Source organism: Eleutherodactylus coqui, chromosome 4, assembly GCF_035609145.1.
Source record: "Eleutherodactylus coqui strain aEleCoq1 chromosome 4, aEleCoq1.hap1, whole genome shotgun sequence".
Taxonomy (NCBI): domain Eukaryota; kingdom Metazoa; phylum Chordata; class Amphibia; order Anura; family Eleutherodactylidae; genus Eleutherodactylus; species Eleutherodactylus coqui.
This window is the reverse complement of record NC_089840.1, coordinates 69,633,706-69,654,415: the sequence shown is the minus strand read 5'-3', so window position 1 is coordinate 69,654,415 and position 20,710 is coordinate 69,633,706. Positions and strand designations below refer to the sequence as shown.

The 20,710-nt window shown below is 43.3% G+C and overlaps 1 protein-coding gene across 1 annotated transcript in view; it reads left to right on the top strand.

The window, feature by feature from the left end:
* Positions 1 to 20,710, top strand: part of RAP1GAP2 (RAP1 GTPase activating protein 2) — a 188,584-nt gene that overhangs the window by 66,482 nt on the left and 101,392 nt on the right. The window contains exons 3-5 of the mRNA XM_066599625.1: positions 3,810 to 3,851; positions 9,639 to 9,671; positions 14,222 to 14,431. Coding sequence (XP_066455722.1) covers positions 3,810 to 3,851; positions 9,639 to 9,671; positions 14,222 to 14,431 — 285 coding nt within the window. The remainder of the gene's footprint in view (positions 1 to 3,809; positions 3,852 to 9,638; positions 9,672 to 14,221; positions 14,432 to 20,710) is intronic.

Below are 20,710 nucleotides of genomic sequence, written 5' to 3'. Positions count from 1 at the left end.
GTGAGATTGCGTCTCCATGTGCATCTGGTTCAAAAGCTTCAGAAGTGGAGTTCTCTGTTTGTATCCAGTTCAAAAGTGGGGATTAATTATCATACTTACCTGAACTGAAGAGCATTGCAGTAGGTGGAATAATGTATACTGTGGGATATTTTTGAGCTTCATGAGCTTTTTTATTGGCGTCTCTGTGCGTTATAGACATATAATACATGGGGCCTCATGTGGTGCAGAGCTTTAAGGTGGCAGAATGCAGTCCCAAGCTCTCGCTCACAATCTGAAGGTTGTAAGGTCAATGCCCGCATGATTCAGGTAGCAGGCTCAAGGTTAATTCATCCTTCCGAGGTCAGTAAAATAAGTAGCCAGCTTGCTGGGGGAGTAATAAATAATTATTATTAATGTTGTTTTTAGCAAAGACTAACCCACTTTACACTGTGGACCAGTTCATACTAAAGGCATAGCTTCCGGGCCCCACTTATCAGAACTAGTGTCTTGTCTTGTGATGCCACTGCTGTACAGTCGCAATCAAAGTTATTTAACCCCCATTACAAACTAGGCCAAATTTACGAACTTTCAGTTGCTTGCATAAAACAATCAAACAAGAACAATTTAACCTCTTAACGCTACAGAGTGTAGCCTTACGTCCTGTGAATGGCACGGGGTCAGAAGTGAACCAGCAGCAGGGAAACTCCATGCATGCCTTGATCAATGTACATCATGACATGTAAAGGGTACACAGAGTGAGTGCGCTTCCTCTGTGATGTCATTGGCACTCTGCGATGTAATCACGGGGGGGGGGGGGGGGGGGGAGGCGATGGATTGCCATGGTAACCAGACGCTATACACTGGTGTCTGGATCGGCCATTTGCCTGTGATCGGTGCATTATTATAAAAACCACATACAAAAAAAATAACAAAAAAATCTTTTTTGCGCACTTCCCCTTGTTTGTACATATATATGAAAAAAAAGAAATTTAAATCACACATATTTGATATCATCGTATCTGTAACAACTTGTACAATAAACATAAAACATTATCCTGCATGGCAGAATGAATAAGAAAAAAACACCTAAAAAAAAGAGGGAAAGGGGTAATTTTGTTCATTTTGCCTCCCAAAAAAAGTGATCAAAAAAGCCATAAGTACCCCAAAATGGTCCACAGACAACAAAAGTTTTGTTTCACTGTTCCACAGTACAGAATCCAAAATCTTCTGTGGCTTATTTATATGGTTTGGGGCATATAGCAGAAGTGTACATCTTGGAGTTCTAACAAGAAGACCTTCAGGGTTTAGTATGCGCCTTAGGTATTAGTGTACCTTGACGCCACCAGAAGCTAGAGGTTTGACAGGAGGAACGCCCCTCTCACACCCCTAGCTGCCAATAGGGTGAAGGTACAAAGGTGCTAGCAGCACGACGCTGCAGCCTTAGACTGAGGGTTACTTTAGTTCTTATGGTTATATTACCTCTTAATGCTGCCATGTTACCGCTCCAACATGGCAATATTTACATGTCGTAATGTAAGGCAAAGAACTATAGGAATCCTCAGGCTAAGCCTGCATTGCTGCCGGAAATGTATGTACACGCTGCAGCTTGTATGCTACGTACCGGGCGGCCTTTCAGCCCAGCATGCTAGTTAGTGCCCGCTGATCTCTCCATCCCGGCCTCCACATAGCTGCTTCGCCACTGCGCCACCTTACGGCTCAATCACCGTCAGCGCCTCTGTCCCGGCTCAATCCCCGTCGGCGGCTCAGTCCCAGCTCATTCCCCTTCGGCGCCTCCGTCACGGCTGTCAGCCCCGTAGTGCCTGTGGCATGACTCCTCCGTGACGGTCGTTCATGGGGAATTAGTCTAACTTTACTTTTGGCTCCCTGCGTCCCGGCTGTCCGCACCGTAGCGCCTGCCACAGTACTGCTCTGTGACGGGCGCTCATGGGAAATAAGGTACACTTCTGTTTAGGCTCCCTGCTGCCGCCGGCCAGCGCTTTGACACTGAGGGGGCCTCAGGCTTCTGGCCACAGGCCAGCCCCGGCTGGGAAGGCACTTGGTCCAGGGGATGCGAGGCTGCAGTGTCGCCAGCTGCATGGCTTCGTGATTCATGTTTAGTGCCCTTGCAGGAACTAGCGCTGAAGACACTGTTCAGCCAATCAGGGACAGGGGGCGTCACCCCCTGTCAATATTAACTCTACCAGGAATTCCTGGTGGCGTCAAGATACACTAATACCTTCACCTTACTGAACAAGATGAAAACAGTTTAGTACCATGTTAGCCAGTAGAGCAAAATGTGATTGTCCTCAGCAAGAGAGAAGGTATCATATTTAAAAGATTACTTGATTTCTCTTGCTGAGAACAATCACATTTTACTGTGCAAGTAGACACCTCAGTGCCCGCTGCCACCAAATCTTGAGGCCGTTTTTTTGCAGCTGCTCAATAGTTTTTGACCATTTGCCTACTCAGGAATCTGGTGACAGCTGGTATCAGGTAGTGTAGCCACTGTTGCTTTAGCTTTGAACTTGTGAACTATGCTTCCAACGGTATGGCCTCATGCCTACGGCCGTGATGGACTCCGCCAGCGAAATATCGCAGCAGAGTTTGCCACGGCACCCCCCAACCCCCTCTCCCCACACACACCTCGGGAACCGCTGCGTGAATTCTGCCTACTGGGCCGGCACGCATGATGCTCCGGCTGTGGTCGATGAAATGGCCGGCGGTGGGTGGGGACACGGATTCACGCAATATTTCCGCTGTGCTACAGCGGAAGTGTAGCGTGATGGCCGGCTTCCATTGACTTCCAGTGTAATCCGGCCACGTGTATTCCCGCGGCAAATAGAGCATACCGTGTTTTCTTTCACGCAGCGGAACTCTGCGGTGGAGTTTTGCGGCGTGAGCATTCAGCTATTAGGTTCAATAGATCCTAATGGCTGCTGGACAATGCCGTGGATTTCCACCGCATAAAACCAGAAATCCGGCCGTGGGCATTAGCCCGATCTCTAGGAACATTCAGGGCTTTTGCTATCTTTTTGTATTCTTTTTCTTGTTTGTGCAAGGCAATGATCTCTTCTCTTAAAATCATCAAATCAATGAGAGCTGAACCTGCAATTACAAGCTCTGGCCACTACACAAGGGTTGGAGCAATGACCTCCACTCTGACCCCAGCGTATCCCGACACTGACAGCTGGCACTGCCTGGAAAACCACTTTAACCTTTTGGACTACTCTCTTGACTTAGCAATATTTCTAAAATGCAATGAAGCGCACACAGTCAACAAAGCATTACTCCAGGTACTTGATATGTTTTATCTCAAGCACACTTGGTGTAACTAATGAAGCTTTTGATGAGTTACATCAGGTGTGCTTGAGACGACACCTGATTTATAAATGTGTGCTCATAGGAGGGATTTTATTCAAGGGATGAATAATTCTGAGACCACAGTAGTCCTTTTGTGTTGAGTTTGAAGAAACCCCACTTGTTATTATACTATTGTGTTGAGCTATTTAGATTGTTCTTGTATGATTTTTTTGATTGCACCTGTATACTACTAAGGTGTGTTCACAGCTGCAGTTTTTGTTCAGGTTTTTTATGGGGATCTTAAAGCCCAAACCAGGTGAGGAACATAAAAGGAGAGAAAGAATAAAGGACGGATACAACTTCTTTTTCAGATCTACTTCTGGTTTTGTATTCGAAAACTGCATCAAAAAGTCTGAACCAAAACTGCTGTGAATGCAGCCTAAGGATTATCTCGACAACTCTGTGTATTCTTATTTCTAGGCTTTGCCAATGAAACAGTAATATTCTATTTTCTTTTTACTATCTTATAGACCCCCAAACTGGAAGAACAGAAAAGCAGCCAAAAAAATAAGGTAGGCGGCTTATGATCAAAAATATAACCCTCTTGTTTACTGGTATCCATATTATGTATTCAACTGTGACTTTAATCTTCTGAAACAGAAATTTCCCTGTTAATTTTCCCTCCATGACCTCTGATGGTGTTATGTGCAAGTAGCATGTTTATAGAAGAAAACTAACCTAGAATCTAGCGCACTAGCCGAGGTGAAATTGTCTTTGAGGCCTCTTTCATCACAGCGATATCGCATCTGTGTTTGGTGTGATAGTGCCGTGTTTTCTTTTGGGGATATCGTGCTTTTGTGGCACTCTTTTGCCGGGATTTTCAGGGGGGGGTGGGGGTGGGGGGGTTGAAACATAAGCCCTACCCTGAAAATAAGCCCTGGCTGCATTAAAAAAAAAGAATACATCACTTAAGTGGCGCTGTAAGCTCCGCCGTGCTTCTCCTCTGCATCTGTAGTTCAGCAAGTGCTTCCTGGTTTGGAGGTTCAAAACTCCCACCTCCAGGAAGCGCTGGCTGTGACTGGTTCTTGAGTGCTACAGCTTAGCTAATCGCTGCAGCGTTCGATAAACCAATCACAGCTATTCAGTGCAATGTCTGTGATTGGTTCATTGAGCCCTGGCTCTGATTGGCTGAGCTGCGGCGCTCGAGAACCAATCACAGCCAGCGCTTCCTGGAGGTGGGGATATTGAACCTCCAAATCAGGAAGCGCTTGCTGAAAACTACAAGCAAGTCTGCCGGAGATGCAAAGGAGACGTGCGGCAGACCTGACAGCGCCTCTTATGTGATGTATTCTTTTTATTTTTCTTAATGCAATTTGGGCTTATTTTAGGACTTTTACAGTAGGACTTCCTACTGTAAAAGTTGCAACGCACCGCACGAAAACTGTGTTTTCGTGCAATGCAACAGGAAGTTAGTCTGCATAGGGAAACGTGGGCTACAAAACCTCGCAACTTGCGGCAATATTCAGCAACCCCTGATTTTTTTTTGTCGCAATGTAGCAGCCTACAAAACCTCACTAATGTAAAAGAACCCGTAGGAAAGCATGGGCTTCACATACATGTGATTTGTAGCACTGTCACATCGCGAGAAAATCACGCAATTTTGTTGCCAGTGTCAAAACCGGCCTAAAGCACTTTGTCTGTGCATTGATAAAGACTAACTGCAGACAAATATAATACTGGTGCATTTTTGTACCCATATTACTGATGCAAATCTTGGCCCAACTGCAGATCTCATGACTCGAGCAAAAAGTAAAAGTATCATAGGGATCTATTATTGCTCTTGTGAAACCAACTTTTTTGGTGCAATGTTGAATGTATTCTTTAGACAAAACTAGGATTGGATCCTAAATGGGAGAAAAGTAAAATAAAACAGTTCTAACTTTTTTTTACCAATCTATGTACTTGGTTATCCGGGTTGCAGGTGTGATCGGAAGTACCTGGTTTGTGCTTATCTACTGATTTTATGTTTTTTCAATGTGGGAATGCACTCTTAAAGGGAACCACAGGCAGCATGAACCCAAGTCAGGAATGTACATGGCACCCTGTACTGTATGTCTTATTGCAAAAAATAGGGAAGTGTACGCTGCATTATGAAAAAAATTATACAAACCCCAATTACCCCTCAAAAAACAAAAACACTTTATATTTAGTGAATTCTAAATTTCTCCTTAAGAACTTTTCACACTAGACTGAATTACACCACAGGACGCAACCAAATCTGCTGCGAAATTCCAGACCAAAATCCACAGGTCTTATTTCAGATTTTGATGTGGAATTGCAGGCAGATTGTAATCTATTTTCAGTTCAGCATTAAAGCCCATAGGTAGCCTGTGAATTTTAGTGTGAAATTACCCTAGCTTCCTATGCGGCCTATTCTGTTCCTTAGACTCCTAATTTACAACACCTTTTATATCCCCCAAAATCCATCAAAACAGTGAAAATGCAGTGAAAAAGATGACGTGCATCCAACTCAACACTAGGGTGGATCTGGAAGGAAGGTAATGTATAATTTAGGGCTCCTGCACACGAGCGCATCACAAATTCCATATTTACACAGTGAACACATTTATTTTCTGAGTGTAACGGCTTATACTTTTCTCCTTTTCTTAGTTCACAATAGTTGTGCTTTTGCGCTTGCATAAAATCCCGCTAGCAAGACGTCATCATTGACCCAGCCGCTGTAATGACTTATCGATGTTCAACATGTGCCGCGAGTTGCTATCCAGCAGTGTTTTGGGTACTTTCTGGCTTTAGGAGAGAGTAGGTGATGTTGGAGACGTCTTCTGATGACGAGGATGCTCGTTTGCCTTGGTAGCTGTCGCAGAGGTGTTGGCAGGCACCTGAGATGGCGGAGTTTGTTCCAAAAAGAAGGAGGAGGTTTGGAGTTCATTCTCTGGGAGCCCAGAGTGACGGCCTCCGATCTGTTAAATTTATGAGCAATTCCGTCTCCATTCGATGGAGGAGGCACTCTCCAAAATGTCTGCCGTGTCTTGCTGGCAATTACCTGCAAACCTTGTAGCGCCCTAACAGGTGGCTGCGGAAAAGGACCATTTCCGACACAGGACTTTGTCCTCGTATAAAGGTCATGGCGAGCTGATTATGACTTCTCTTACTAGCCCTTACAGGCAGTCTAGGTATTTGACAACTGTGATTACTCAGACCATTTAGTACAAACCCTGTTGCAAGTTCATATATTGTACAGTGCCTACCGAGAAAACCGAACAGACACCCAAACAAGGCCATCTGCATCCTTAAAGTCCTCATTTTCCCAAGGCTTCGGTTTTATGTTTTTGGACTTGTTTCATTTTGCCATTTGCCAAACCTTTGCATTGCTATGCGGTGACCCGGCTGCCTCTGCTCAGCAGGTCATGCTGTCATTTACCAGTGAATGATACAGCATAATGGATAACATATACCCTGTAGTCATGACTTGTTTAAGATATAGTCACAATAAAAAAAGACATACTCTATGCCTCCCTGCATTTGCTGTTCTTCACCGTGAGCACAGGCAAAACAGTGAACCAATGAGACTCTTTTGTGGTCTCTGCGCTGGAGCCTGATCATAATAAAATCCTAAATTTTCTTTTGAAAGGCTGGTAATACAGTTATTAAATATTCCCCCTTGGGCAATTTCACTGTTCTTCTCAATCGTCAGCAGCGAATGTTGTTTTCGTAGAATCCTCAGGGTAGGAGTAAGCAGGCAAGACATTACCAGGCATGAGCAGCATGAAGGCAATAAATCCTCATCTTCATTATATCCACTGTATCAGGCACTTACATCTCAGTTCATCATACTTCTCAAAGAGCCGTTTAGAATCCAGCCACCTCATCCCATCATTACACAAATGGATTCATGTTGGCTTTAAATATCTATTTAAGGAATATAAATTATCCTTTCAATATTCAGAAACATCTGCAGTCCCTGAAAACTTATCCCGACTGTATGCTCTAAGTCAACACTGAATATATGAATCGCTTTTGGACAAAGTGAGATAAATGGGTCAAGTTGCGGCACAATTTTGACCTTATAACAAGACTGGATGTAAAAATGTATTTAGAGTGATTTGGAAAAAAAACAAACAAAACTCTCAGGATTTGTGTCATAGGGTCTGTGATAAAATTGCTCTTTTTGAAAATTCTGTAGTCTACCCTTTTAACTTCTTGGCCCCCTTTTAGGGGTTTTCACACTCAGCATTTTTTGGAAGAACGCTGAAGTTTATATGGGAATCAGTTTTTGGTCTAGTATTTTTGTAAGAATTTAAGGGACCTTTCAAACGGGACGGAATTGGGGGGCAGAAAAATGGCAGCAGGTGCTCTGGACTGATGAGTCAAAATTTAGAAATATTTGGCTGTAACTGAAGGCAGTTTGTTCACCGAAGGGCTGCAAAGAGGTTCTTAAATAAGTGTCTGCAGACAACAGTGAAGCATGGTGGAGATTCCTTGCAAGATTAGGGCTGCATTCCAGTAAATAGAGTTTGTGGGTTGGTCAGGGTTAAAGGGGTTGTCTATTAATGATAGCGCACGTTCTTTAGCAAATTGTCTGAATTCCCCGTTTTCTTTTATTGATTTACTTTCAAAATCAACTTGTTGGGATTGTGAATAGTTTGCTTCACCATCTGGCTTAATAAAAGCTCAACTTTGTTTTACAACATGCTTCCTGCATTCATAATGTAAGCGAGATTGTACTCAGCGGGATATTCTTTTCTCTGCTGCTCACATCACTAAGGCATATAAAGGATGATGAAGAGTCATGTATTATTGAACCGCAACACGATACTTCCTAGGTTCGTAGGTAAATAGTTTAATAGAAGCCATAAATGTGCCCCTACATCATGTCTTATATCATATGCTGCTCTGTATGCCTAGAAATAGCAATAATGTATTGCAAGTTCTTTGCGGACCATGACAATCACTGTAAGATTCAGGAAAGCCTTAAAGGAGTTCTGCCAAGACATAATTACAAAGTAGGGGATAACATTCTGATTGGTGGGGTCCAATTATGGGGATCCCCACCAATGACAAGAGCAGGGGTCCCGAAGGCTTCTAAATGAATGGAACAGCAGCTGATTATCTGCGCTGCCACTCCACTCATTTCAATGAGAAAGCTGCTGAACCCCACCGATCAGCTAAATGATAACTTAGTCTGAGGATAGGTCATCAATCTTTTAGAGCTAGACAACCCCTTTAGGGTGGATCCAGATGAGCGTGTTTATGTGTGCACAATCATCCCTAGAATGTGTTAAAAATAAAAAATATATATACTCACCTCTCCGCAGCTCCCGGGCTCAGGTACATCCAGCCGCATCTTCTCCCTGCATTGCTCTGAATCTGTTTCAGCAAGCGGGGATTTAAAATCCACGCCTGCTGAAAGGGCTTTATCTGATTGGCTGAGCGCTCAGCCAATCACAGGCAGCACTCAGCCATTCATTGAATGAGAGTTGAGTGCTGCCTGTGATTGGTCACAGCACTCAGCCAATCACAGGCAGCACTTGGCCATTTATTCAAGTTGGTTTGAGCTGGTCGGAAATGAGGGGAAAGAGGCCAGGAGTTTCAGACAGAAAGAAATACTTAACCAAGGTAACACTAGCTCACTTCTATACACTGATGAAGGTGGGGGTTAGCTACATCATGAATGGAAAAAAATCACTGGAGTGGCCCTTTAACTAAAAAATTTAATACTAAAGATGAATGCATCAATGAATGCCATTCATTTCTGTAGGTCTATCAATTTCCATCATCTTTCATTTGCTTTTTATCATGATTGAAGTCAGTGGGTGACAGATTGAAAAGCCACATGGAACTAAGACAATTTGTCATCAGATTCTGAAAAACATAAGGCAAAAACAGTGAAGCGTGAACCCTGTTAATGGTGATGGAACAATACCTTTTCAGCGCCACCTAGTGGAAAGCGGCATTCCTTGTATAAAGAGTCTAAGATTGACTTGCGGAAATGCTGCCTTCCAATAGGTGGTGCTGCAAAGGTATTGTTCCATCTCCCTTATTTGCATATTACCCAGAGGAGCATAAATGGCCTTATATATCTCCTCGCTCACTCACCTTCTTGGTGCTCTCCCCAAGGAGAAAAGATAGCGTTCCTGACCCTGTTAATGGTGAAACATCAATATGTTATAGTAAGACTGTCTTTCTTCTTGTTTGAATGGCTTGATGTAGGCCGGAGACCAGTGAAAGGGTTCATTCTCTGTAGTGTCCACCTATTCAGAAAATACTAAACTCTATCTAGCAACATGAATGTGAAGTGTTGATATGAATTAGTAAAAGTATCCTTCTTCTCTTTCCAGGATGACTACATACCGTATCCCAGCATTGAAGAGGTAACCCTTCACACATCACTATACTGTATTCTTCTATTAACTGGAATAGTCCACGTTTCTGGTCTACCACAAGTAAAATAATAGGAAAAAGAGTTCTTGTGCATCATGTAAAACACGGAAAGCTGAATACTTCTAGTTTTCCAACTTAACTAGTGTAGTCTGTATTAAAGACTGGTCTTTGGATATATTTTTGGCCCTGAAATGTTATTTAGGGCTCCCACCCACTGGCGATATTTTCTCCACTGCGATGCGATTTTAAAGTTAAAGTCTCGCATCGCAGTGCGAGAAAAAAATCGGCATGACGCCGGGGATATCGGCATCACAACGACATATCGCTAGTCTTTTCAATGGGGCCAGCAGCAGCAGCGCTAGCCCCATTGAAAAGACATGGAGAATGCCGGGGACTTCTGCCACAGGTGTCACAGGGGATGAAGGAATCCTCTGCCACAGCTGCCGATCCCATTGAAAGCACTGCTTTGGCAAGCCCTGTGGAATGATTATCGGGGAAGGGCTTGAAATATAAGCCCTTCCCCAATAATCATCAATAAGTGTGAAAAAAAATGTAAAAAATTATACTCACCTCTCCTGCTCTCAGCCGCATCCTCCTGCTAGCTCCCTGGCACTGATACTGAGCTCTTTCAGCAGTCAGGGATTTAAAAATCCCCGCCTCCTGAAAGGGCTGTGCAGATTGGCTGAGGGCTCAGCCAATCACACATAGCCCCATGGGGATGAAGGAAACTCCTGCCACAGCTGTCACAGCTGTCACAGTTGTGGCAGAAGTTCGCGGCATTCTCCCTATGCTTTCAATGGGGCTAGTGCTGCTGTCGCTAGCCCCATTGAAACCATTTGTGATATGCCGATTCTATACCGGCCTCTTTCTTGCGCTGCGATGCGAGATTTTTCTCGTGCTCTCGCAGCGCAAGAAAGAAAATATCGCCAGTGGGTGGGAGCCCTTACTGATCATTTCATGTTATTGTTTACCAATGTCCTCATTTGGACATACATATATTATATTATTTCCTTCTTTATAGGTTACCTTTGGAAAATATTATAAATTGGCATAAAGTTCTTGCATAGAATTTTTGAATTATTTGTTCCCCTACCACCAAAGAAAAAGAAATAATTTAGAGAAAAAAATTAAAAAAATAAATATATATATATACTAGCGTACCCGTCGCGCGTTGCTGCGAAGACAGACATACATACATACATTCGTTTTTATATATCTAGATGACGGCAGCAGCGACCACTGAGGTTTTGTAGGCCGCTGCTTCCCCCTTGCAGGCTGAATAAAATAGCCGTTGTGTGGAACATCCAATTTATCCGGCTGCTGTGGCTTCTTGGGAAGATAGCCTAGTACATGTTTGCCCATTTCCAACTCCAATGGAGACTGACTGTAAATGGCTGGCGTGCTCTAGTAGTTATGGTTTCAAGCTGTACGTGTCATTGCATACAGTCTATCTATCTATCTATCTATCTATCTATCTATCTATCAGGGTTATTGCATACAGTCTATCTATCTATCTATCTATCTATCTATCTATCTATCTATCTATCTATCTATCTATCTATCTATCTATCTATCAGGGTTATTGCATACAGTCTATCTATCTATCTATCTATCTATCTATCTGGGTTATTGCATACAGTCTATCTATCTATGACATCAGGAAATGAGAGAATTCGATTCCGTACGTAAAATTTGAACGCTAATTCTTTGGCGCTTTGAATTGAATAATCGAGTTGGGACCCATTAGCTTTTCCCATTTATGACATAATCAATGCTCGAGCCAAATTTCAAGTTTCTATGACATTGGGAAATGAGAGAATTAAATTCCGTACATAAAATTTGGACGCTAATTCTTTTGCGCTTAGAATTGAATAATCGAGTTGGGATGAGACATAAGGCCTTGCCCATAAGCATTCCCCAACCTCCAAGAACTGAACCTACCTACCTGAATGAGATTTTGTAGGCCGCTGCTTCCCCCTTGCGGGCTGAATAAAATAGCCGTTGGGTGGAACATCCAATTTATCCGGCTGCTGTGGCTTCTTAGGAAGATATCCTAGTACTTGTTTACCCACTTCCAACTCCAATGGTAATTGGCTGGCGTGCTCTAGTGGTTCCAAGCTGTACGTGTCATAATAGAGCCTTAATGACATCACAATGCAGCTTATGAGAACATGTTGGGGCATGTTCGCGCGTTGCTGCGAAGACAGACATACATACATACTACGTTTTTATATATCTAGATGACGGCAGCAGCGACCACTGAGGTTTACCGCTGGGGTATGTCACTCTTATTACTAATGGGGGGAGTGTCACTATTATTACTGCTGTGGGATGTCACTATTATCGCTGGGGTGAAGGTGTCACTATTACCGCTGGGGTATGTGTACATGTGGCAGAAATGGGCAGGGCTCTTTCAGAATAGACCGGGTGCAGATTTTGACTGCTTTTTAGATGCGGAAATGCTGCAGAATTTTCCACAGAAATCTCCGCTGAGCACATTCTGCAGTATTTCCGCGTCCAAAAAGCAGTCAGAATCTGCACCCGGTCTATTCTGAAACAGCCTTGTCCTTTTTAGAACGACGGGGGTAAAATCATACGTTGTGATAAGCCCCGCCCCCTGACGTGTTGGCACTTTGCGATACATAAGTGGGTTTTGGGTTGTAGTTTGGGCACTTGGTCCCTAAAAGGTTCGCCATCACTGGCCTAGTACATGTTTGCCCACTTCCAACTTCAATGGAGACTGACTGTAAATGGCTGGCGTGCTCTAGTATTTATGGTTTCAAGCTGTACGTGTCATTGCATACAGTCTATCTATCTATCTATCTATCTATCTATCAGGGTTATTGCATACAGTCTATCTATCTATCTATCTATGACATCAGGAAATGAGAGAATTAGATTTTGTAGGCCGCTGCTTCCCCCTTGCGGGCTGAATAAAATAGCCGTTGGGTGGAACATACAATTTATCCGGCTGCTGTGGCTTCTTAGGAAGATATCCTAGTACTTGTTTACCCACTTCCAACTCCAATGGTAATTGGCTGGCGTGCTCTAGTGGTTCCAAGCTGTACGTGTCATAATAGAGCCTTAATGACATCACAATGCAGCTTTATAGAACATGTTGGGGCATGTTCAAGGGCGTCCGATGTTGATGACATCAGTGATGACATCACAATAGCAGGTGGCTTACTTATTCGATCTACGTGGGGGGGGGGGGGCGTAACTTTCGACGAAGCTCGCGCGCCATTTATCGTAGGATATTTGTACTATGCCTATAATCTTCCCAGGAGTGTACTCAACAACTTCCCAAAGTTTCATGGCGATCGGATGAATGGTGTAGTAGCGCATAAAGGACAAACACGCACGCACGCACACACGCACGCACGCACGCAGACAGACATACATTCAATTTTATATATATAGATATGTGTGTGTGTGTACCTTAAAATGGTTTGCAAAAAAAGAGGCAACTCTTCTCGGAGTTGCTTGAATAGAGGAAAATACTTACAGGGGTTTTCTGGGAATTTAGAATGAATCTATAATAAACTGTGGCATATAATAACCCTCTGCTGCCCCTCGACTACCACACTTTTTTACAACCAGTAATTATGCAAAGGGGTTAAAAATTGAAATGTATAATTTTCTAGGACTCTTACCTTTCTTCTAACTGATAGAGATCCTGCTATACTTTATCTCATAAAGTGTTCGATCTAAAAAGCCATTGTGTTACCTTGCGGCGTCTGTGGGTCCTCCTGGGGCAGCGTGGCGCTGGGTCCCGTGGTCGGGCTCGTTCCTCTGGCTTGTTGTCCGGCTGCCGGGGGCGCGGAAGGCTGGTCGGCGTGGTGCTGTTGTTGCGTGGTGCTCGCGGGTCCGGGTGGCGTCGTGCGCGCGCACCTGTAGTCCGCCCCGTGCATTAGAACCTTTTAAATTGGTGCTGTGGGAGTGAGTGTCTCTTGTCTTTTTAAGGTTGGCAGTGACCTGCATTCACTGCCAGTTATTGGGTTTCCTTCAGCGTGCTAGCATCCTGCCTCTGTTGGTCTCCAGCACTGTCTGCTTGTTCTGTCATGTCTGCCTGGTTCTCCCATCCGCCTTGGTCTGCTTGTATTTTTCTGTTGGTTGTATTGTCTGCCCATCCTGTTGGTATTCTACCTTGTTTCATCTTGGTACGCCAGTGTCCCCTCTCGGTCCCTAGTGAGTGTACGGACCGCCACCCAGTTGCCTGCCTGGGGTTAGCCAGGAGTGGAGGCAAGTAGGCAGGGACAGGGGGTTGCGGGTAAGTTCTAGGGCAACCCAGGCTGGCGTACCACTGGGTAGGATACCGTAGCATATTGATTTAACCTGATAAGGACAAGAGCTGTAAATATACAACACTTGGTCCTTAATAATGTTGAGCCTCTGTTCCTCTATGAGATGCTACTCTACTGGACTTCACGCGGACACAGAGTGTTCATTAACTATGCACTATGGGACAGTATGTTCAGTAGTTTTCGGTACTTCTATAGAGAGTGTACAGTAAGTATTGTTGGTTTGTCCTATATTGTAGATCCTGGAGAAAGACACCACTTATCCACTGATTATCCTGCCTCAGTTTGGGGGTTATTGGATAGAAGATCCCGAAAATATAAGCACTCCGACATCTTCAGACAGCAGTATATGTGATGAAGAGGAGGAACCCATGAGCCCCAGCACTTATGGATATAAACTAGAATATAAAGGTTCGGCTCGGGCGTACAGAAAACACTTCTTGGGGAAGGTATATCTTCTCATTATACATATATTATCTACATACTGTATGTGCCATACTGAGTAGCATTCAATAGTCATTGAATTACATATCTTATTTGGGTTTATAGCCTATATTCTAGCCCAGACCTACACTGAAAATTCTGCCAAGCATTGTGCAGACAGTGAACAAGCAGGGGGTGCTGAGAGATATTAGTTTATGGGCCTGCAGTTTCTTGAATGCAGTCCCAAATAAGAATGCACAATTATACAGGTTTGGTCATTTAATGTAATTATTTGCAATGTTTGACTGTTTATGTAAATTCCATCTATAACGAAATCATTAACCCTTTCCAATCCACTGTCTGAAGTCTGAAGACATTCTGATTGAAGGCTGTACAGCTCCCATGTCGGAAGCCGTCCCGCAGGGTATTATTACTGTATATTACTTGCTGCTCTGTTGTCGGGTGCCTCTCCAGCATGTCCCATACCGCAGTACTGGCTCTAGCCAGAAGACGGCACCATTGTATAATGACAGAAAGAGAAAGCCCCATAGGAAACCCTGAAACCAAAATTGGATTGCAAAGGGTTAAATGTTGGACACATAATTTTCATTTTTGAGGACACTTTTTCATTCCAGATACAGGGGACTTCTATTACTACAAATGGCTCTACCTTCTGGGAAAATGTTTCAGGTCATGGTGGGATGACTGCTTTATGCTGTTCATCCCCTTCTTATATATGCTGCTATAGGTGCTGCACTAGTAATTATGTTAAAGCTGTTGTCCTCTTTTAACAATTCCGTTTTGTTTGAAGGGTGACAAAACTTGACTCACTGCTAGAGCCCCCTGTGATCTGTGGGGGAACCTGGCAGAAAATGGTGGAGTGTTCTAAACCAGCCAATTGCTTTAAAGGGTTCATGCTGCCCGAACTATGGGCTGGTGAACCTTACACATACATAGGGGCTTGTTCTTATACACTATGAGATGTCCTAGATTTATGATAGAATGAAGTCTAGATGTTACCCAAATAGATCCTAGAAGGAGCATTTAATACTGTAAGAGCTGATTGACAACTGTTAGTCGTACAATTATACTGTTAAAGGGATTATCCCAATAATCACTGGAGAGGGGATAACTTTAAGATCAGTGGGGGTTTTGCTGAGACTCCTACCAATTCTGAGAATGAGTGTTTCATGCCCCCCTCTTCTCGTCACTTCTCAATGACTACAGACTGAAAGGAGTGATGGCTGAGCATACACGGCTGTCGCTCCTTTAATTTCAATGTGGCTGACGGAAATTGACAAGCGCTTATAATCAGCTACCTCCGGCAGTCCCACTGAAAGTGAATAGAGCCACTACGCACATGGAAGACCACCGCCTCATTCAGTCTTCTCTTCACCATGGGGGGTGTAGTAAGCCAACAGTGAAGAGGAGGTAGGACATAGGACCCCAGTTCTCTAGATTGCTGAGAGACCCCCATCGATTAGGAGGTTATCCCTGAGGATAGGGGATAACTTTAGGTTTTGAGATAACCTCTTTAAGGTTATGATGAATATTACCCTATGCTATACAGATGTTTAGGGGCCTCGTGTGGCGCAGAGTGTTAAGGAAGCAGTATGCAGTTCTAAGCTCTTGCTCACGACCTGAAGGTTGTGGGTTTAATCCCTGCGTAGTTCAGGTAGCCGGCTCAAGGTTGACTCAGCCTTCCATCCTTCCAAGGTCGGTAAAATGAGTACCAAGCTTGCTGGGGGTTAAAGATAACTGGGGAAGGCAATGGCAAACTCTAGGAGCCAGTTACGACTTAGTGTTTGCATCGGGGGACTTTTCCTTTATACAGATGTATCCACCCTTACCTTTTTCTTGAATGGAGTTGTTATACATTTTTGTCTTGATACCAATACAATATAATCTTGTGCCACCCAGTAAAAATAAAAAAAGCAAAACGTTAAATATATACTTTTTTTGTTTGACAAGGGAGTCTATAATGAAGTACGATTAATTGGTAGCATACATTGAAGCATCTGCTGCACTTATGCTTTTTTTTCATGTTTGTTTAATATCTCACGCCATATCTTGAGTTATGTCGGGTTTAGAGACAATTTAAGGAAGGGCTTTTCCTTATCATGAGAACATTTTCCTGGATTATCCTTCAGATGGCTAGTTTATGGACCTTATACCATATGGATTACCTACTTAGAGGTGTCTTAAATTTACTAGAAGGTTTTGTAGTAAATGTCTGCTTAACCATTGGTTGAATAAACATAAGTCCTCAAAATACAAAACCCCTTCTTACATTACTGTACTCTCAAAATATATGTGTTGCAGGGGGAATATGTTGATCTGGTGATCTATTGGATCAGGAAGGAATTTTCTCCACTTTGATAGATTGGGTTTCTTCCATTTAAAGACTGGTCTTTGCTTTTGTTTAGATCAACCAGTGTTTGCAAGTATAAAAGATTAAGCTTAGTGGATTATGGTCTCCTTGTGACCCACTAATAGAGATGAGCGAGCACGCTCGGTAAGGGCAGTTACTCGAGTGAGCCTCGCTCATCTCGAGTAACTGCCTTCTCCTCTGAGCGTGCTCGGAGGGATAGCGGGGGGTAGGGGAGAGTGGAGGGGGGTGGGGAGGAGAGTGAGAGAGATCTCTCTCTCCCCCCCCCCCCCCCGATACTCCCTGCTGCCCGCCGCTCACCCCTGCCACCCCCGCGTGCACGCTCGGAGGAGAAGGCAGTTACTCGAGATGAGCGAGGCTCGCTTGAGTAACTGCCCTTACCGAGCGTGCTCGCTCATCTCTACCCACTAACTATGTATTTTAAGGTACATAATATGGACTACACGTTCTTGATTGCCTTTCAGATGCTTTGAATCACAAAAAATCCTCAAATTAATGTAGACATTTTCTTACAGTATACTGCATCAACTCTGATATCCAAGAATATAGATGGTAAATAAGGCCAGACGTGATTGGATAGCAACTGATGAGGCCTCTAGCATCAAGCCTTTTACATGTTTTAGACTCGGTACACATCTGTGCCAGACATTCAATTTTTTAGTTCTGTTAAAGACACAGAAAACAGAATACAAGTCAGGGATATAGATCCATGACATAACAGACAGAAACGCCACCCGACAGCCCCCATTGACTATGATAGTGTCTGTCGGGTTTCCTTAGTTTCTGTCATTTTATCGGAAAAATGGTATAACAAGCTGTGCAATGTTTTTGTGTATCAAGGAAAGGTGTGGCTAGAGCCTTAGGTAGACACTTAAGTAAGCTGTATTATAGAAATGTTATGTTTTTAATCTTGACACTGTAATATAGTTATACATAAGGATACCTTTATAGATCGAGTTGGATAGAGTTCTTTTTATTCTTTTATGGGTAGCCAGGGCTGGGACAAGGGGTAGGGGTGAAGGTGGCTGGCTAGTGTCACATTGATGACTTCAGGTGCAGTAGGAGCAACAAAAATATTGGAGGGAATTTATCAAGGTACTTGCGCCAGTGGAAAAAAGTTGAAATATTTACTGTACACTTTTTTTGCACAAAAAATGTTAATTTTTAATTTTTTTTTTTATGACATGCTCACCCCTTTTCCAAAAGTAGACCGGCTTAGCCAGGAGGGAATGACATTTACGGCCCAACATATTTACTAGAATTTACAGCATAAACTGGCATAAATTATGGCCGAAGTCTTTGCTAGATCAGAGCTGGCATTGATTTGACTTTCTCGTGCATGGATTGTAAAGAGAAGTTTGCTACAGCTTTACTTCAGATTAATTTATATTAATAAAGATGTAGGAAATATTTGTGTTAAAAAACCTATCTTATGTGCCTATTAGAGATGAGCGAGCACCAAAATGCTCGGGTGCTCGTTACTCAAGCCAAGCTTTTTGTAATGCTCGAGAGATCGTTTTGAGTAACGAACCCCATTGAAGTCAATAGGAGACTCGAGCATTTTTCAAGGTGACTCATGCTCTGCATTGCTTTCAATGGAGCTGCGGCTGCTGCCGACAGCTCCATTGAAAACAATGGTCTGCCAGCACCCCTCAATTGCTTTCCAGGAAGTGCTTTACATATAAGCCCTTCCCTGAAAAACAATAATTTTAGTGTAAAAATATAAATAAACTTACCTCTCCGCCGCTGCCGTGACCCCCACAGGGATGAAGAACACATCTGCCGCATGCGGCAGATGTTTCCTTCATCGCCGCTAGTAAAAAGAATTCCCTGCTGCTGGTAAAAAGAATTCCCTGCAGCTGCGGTAGAGGATCCTGCCGCCGGCTCCCCGTCATTGGTTTTCAGGGAAGGGCTTTAAACATAAGCCCTTCTCTGAAAAACAATAATTTTAGTGTAAGCTGGGTGAGTGCTCCCTCTGATTGGCTGAATGCAGGGACCAATCAGAGGCAGCTCTCAGATGTCATTCAATAGCTGATAGCTGCTTCTGATTGTCACAGTGCTCAGCCAATCAGAGGGAGTCCATTCAGCAGGCAGTGATTTTTAAATCCCTGCCAGCTGAATACTACTGAGAGCAGTGCAGGGAGAAGAGCTGGCTGGACGCGGCTGAGCCCCGGCAGCTGAAGAAAGGTGAGTATTCTTTTTTTCCATCATTTCTTCTTGTTTTTCAGGGAAGAGCTTATATTTAAAGCCCTTCCCTGAAAAAAAACAATTTCAGGATGCCGGCAGTTGGATCCCCTACCACAGCTGTCATCTGGCACTGACAGAACAGGAATGGCAGGGGGATCTGGGAAGGTGAGCATGTCTTTTTTTTCCTGTTTTTACAGCACTCTGACTGCTCTCAAAAATGTTTGCTTCCCCGAATAACGCACTTAAGTAGAAATGAGGCATGAAGCTTTGAGATTACAGCTGGCCATACATATTGTTTTTCATACACAGGAGACAGCTGTTGGCCGAACACTCTTTTGGCCGGCAGCTATCTCTCCTGACTCCATAAAAATGCACGCTTTGTGCAGCAGAGTCTGCATGTTTATTTAAATGTAGAGGGGGAATAAACTGCAACCTGACCAGTTTGGCAGAAATGTATCTCCTGTAGGATCTGGCATGTTAAAATCCACTATGCACTATGCTACTTCCCTGCCAGCTTCTGTTTCGAACGCACTGTAGGTTTTTAGAAGGATCAACCAATGATCTAATACTTATTTTCTTCTAAAAACCTAGAGTGGATTTGGATGACTCATGCCGAATATGTTTGGCTAGCTTAAAACCAAGAAAGGCCATTCTAAAAACCCTGCCTTGGGCACTAAGAGAACTTGTCTCACCCATATGGGCAATTATATCTTCCAGTTTGTGCCAGCTATACAGCAAGATAATAAAATTGAATGTTATACTAGTGCCTGATGTTGTACATCTACAGTTAGACCTTAACATTATCCAGCACACTGCTGCAGAATTTAGTGATTAGATCACACTATCCTTCTCTGATTTTACTTTGGTGGAGTTTGACCTGTATCTATATACAACATACATTGCAGTTCTGAGATTTTTTTTCCCTAGGGGATGTTTTATCTAGTAGCTGTTCTGTACTTATATAGGCAACCTAGTTAAAATGGTTCAAAAGTAGGCACATATGTTTCACCACAAAGTAAAGAGCATAATACAAATGAGTCATAAAGACAGTTGTGCATTGAACATCACACCGGTATACCTTGTGCGCCGATCTACATCCCCTATTTTATGGCTTAAATATGGAACATAACAAAAAATAACAATGGCCAGGCATTAAAACAAAACCATAAGACCCAAAGACATAGACAATTTGATAAAATAGGAAGGAGAAAGAAGGAGCAAAGGAGGGGGTGATGAATGGAAGGGAGATAGGGAGAGAAGGGAAGGAAAAAATAGTCTTGACTTCGTCCATTTAAGAGCTGAAATCCATGTATAAAACATTAATATGAAACTAGAGGTTACCTGTTGCCACTCAATAAGCAAAAGTCTCTAAACCAGATCCAAGGAGACCAAACAGTGGTAAAAGCTTTGAACGTATTATGCCATGAGGCAGTGAGGTCCTCCATTCTCATAATGGCATGAAGGGAGTCCACCCATTGCAATCTTGTTGGTACCAAGATAGATCTCCAAAATAATGGGATATGACCAGTAAAAAAGTGTTGCAGAAGGCCATTGGAAGCTGCATAACGGAGAGCAAGGCTAGTTCTGCGTTTTTGCAAATAGAAGTTAGACATAACTTGTTATAAAGGGAAATTATCTCTTCCCACTTGGTCCCCAGTGCAGGCAACTCCACCAAATGTGGGTCATAGTGCGTTTTTTTTAGTACACCTCCAACAGAGCTCGGAAACTG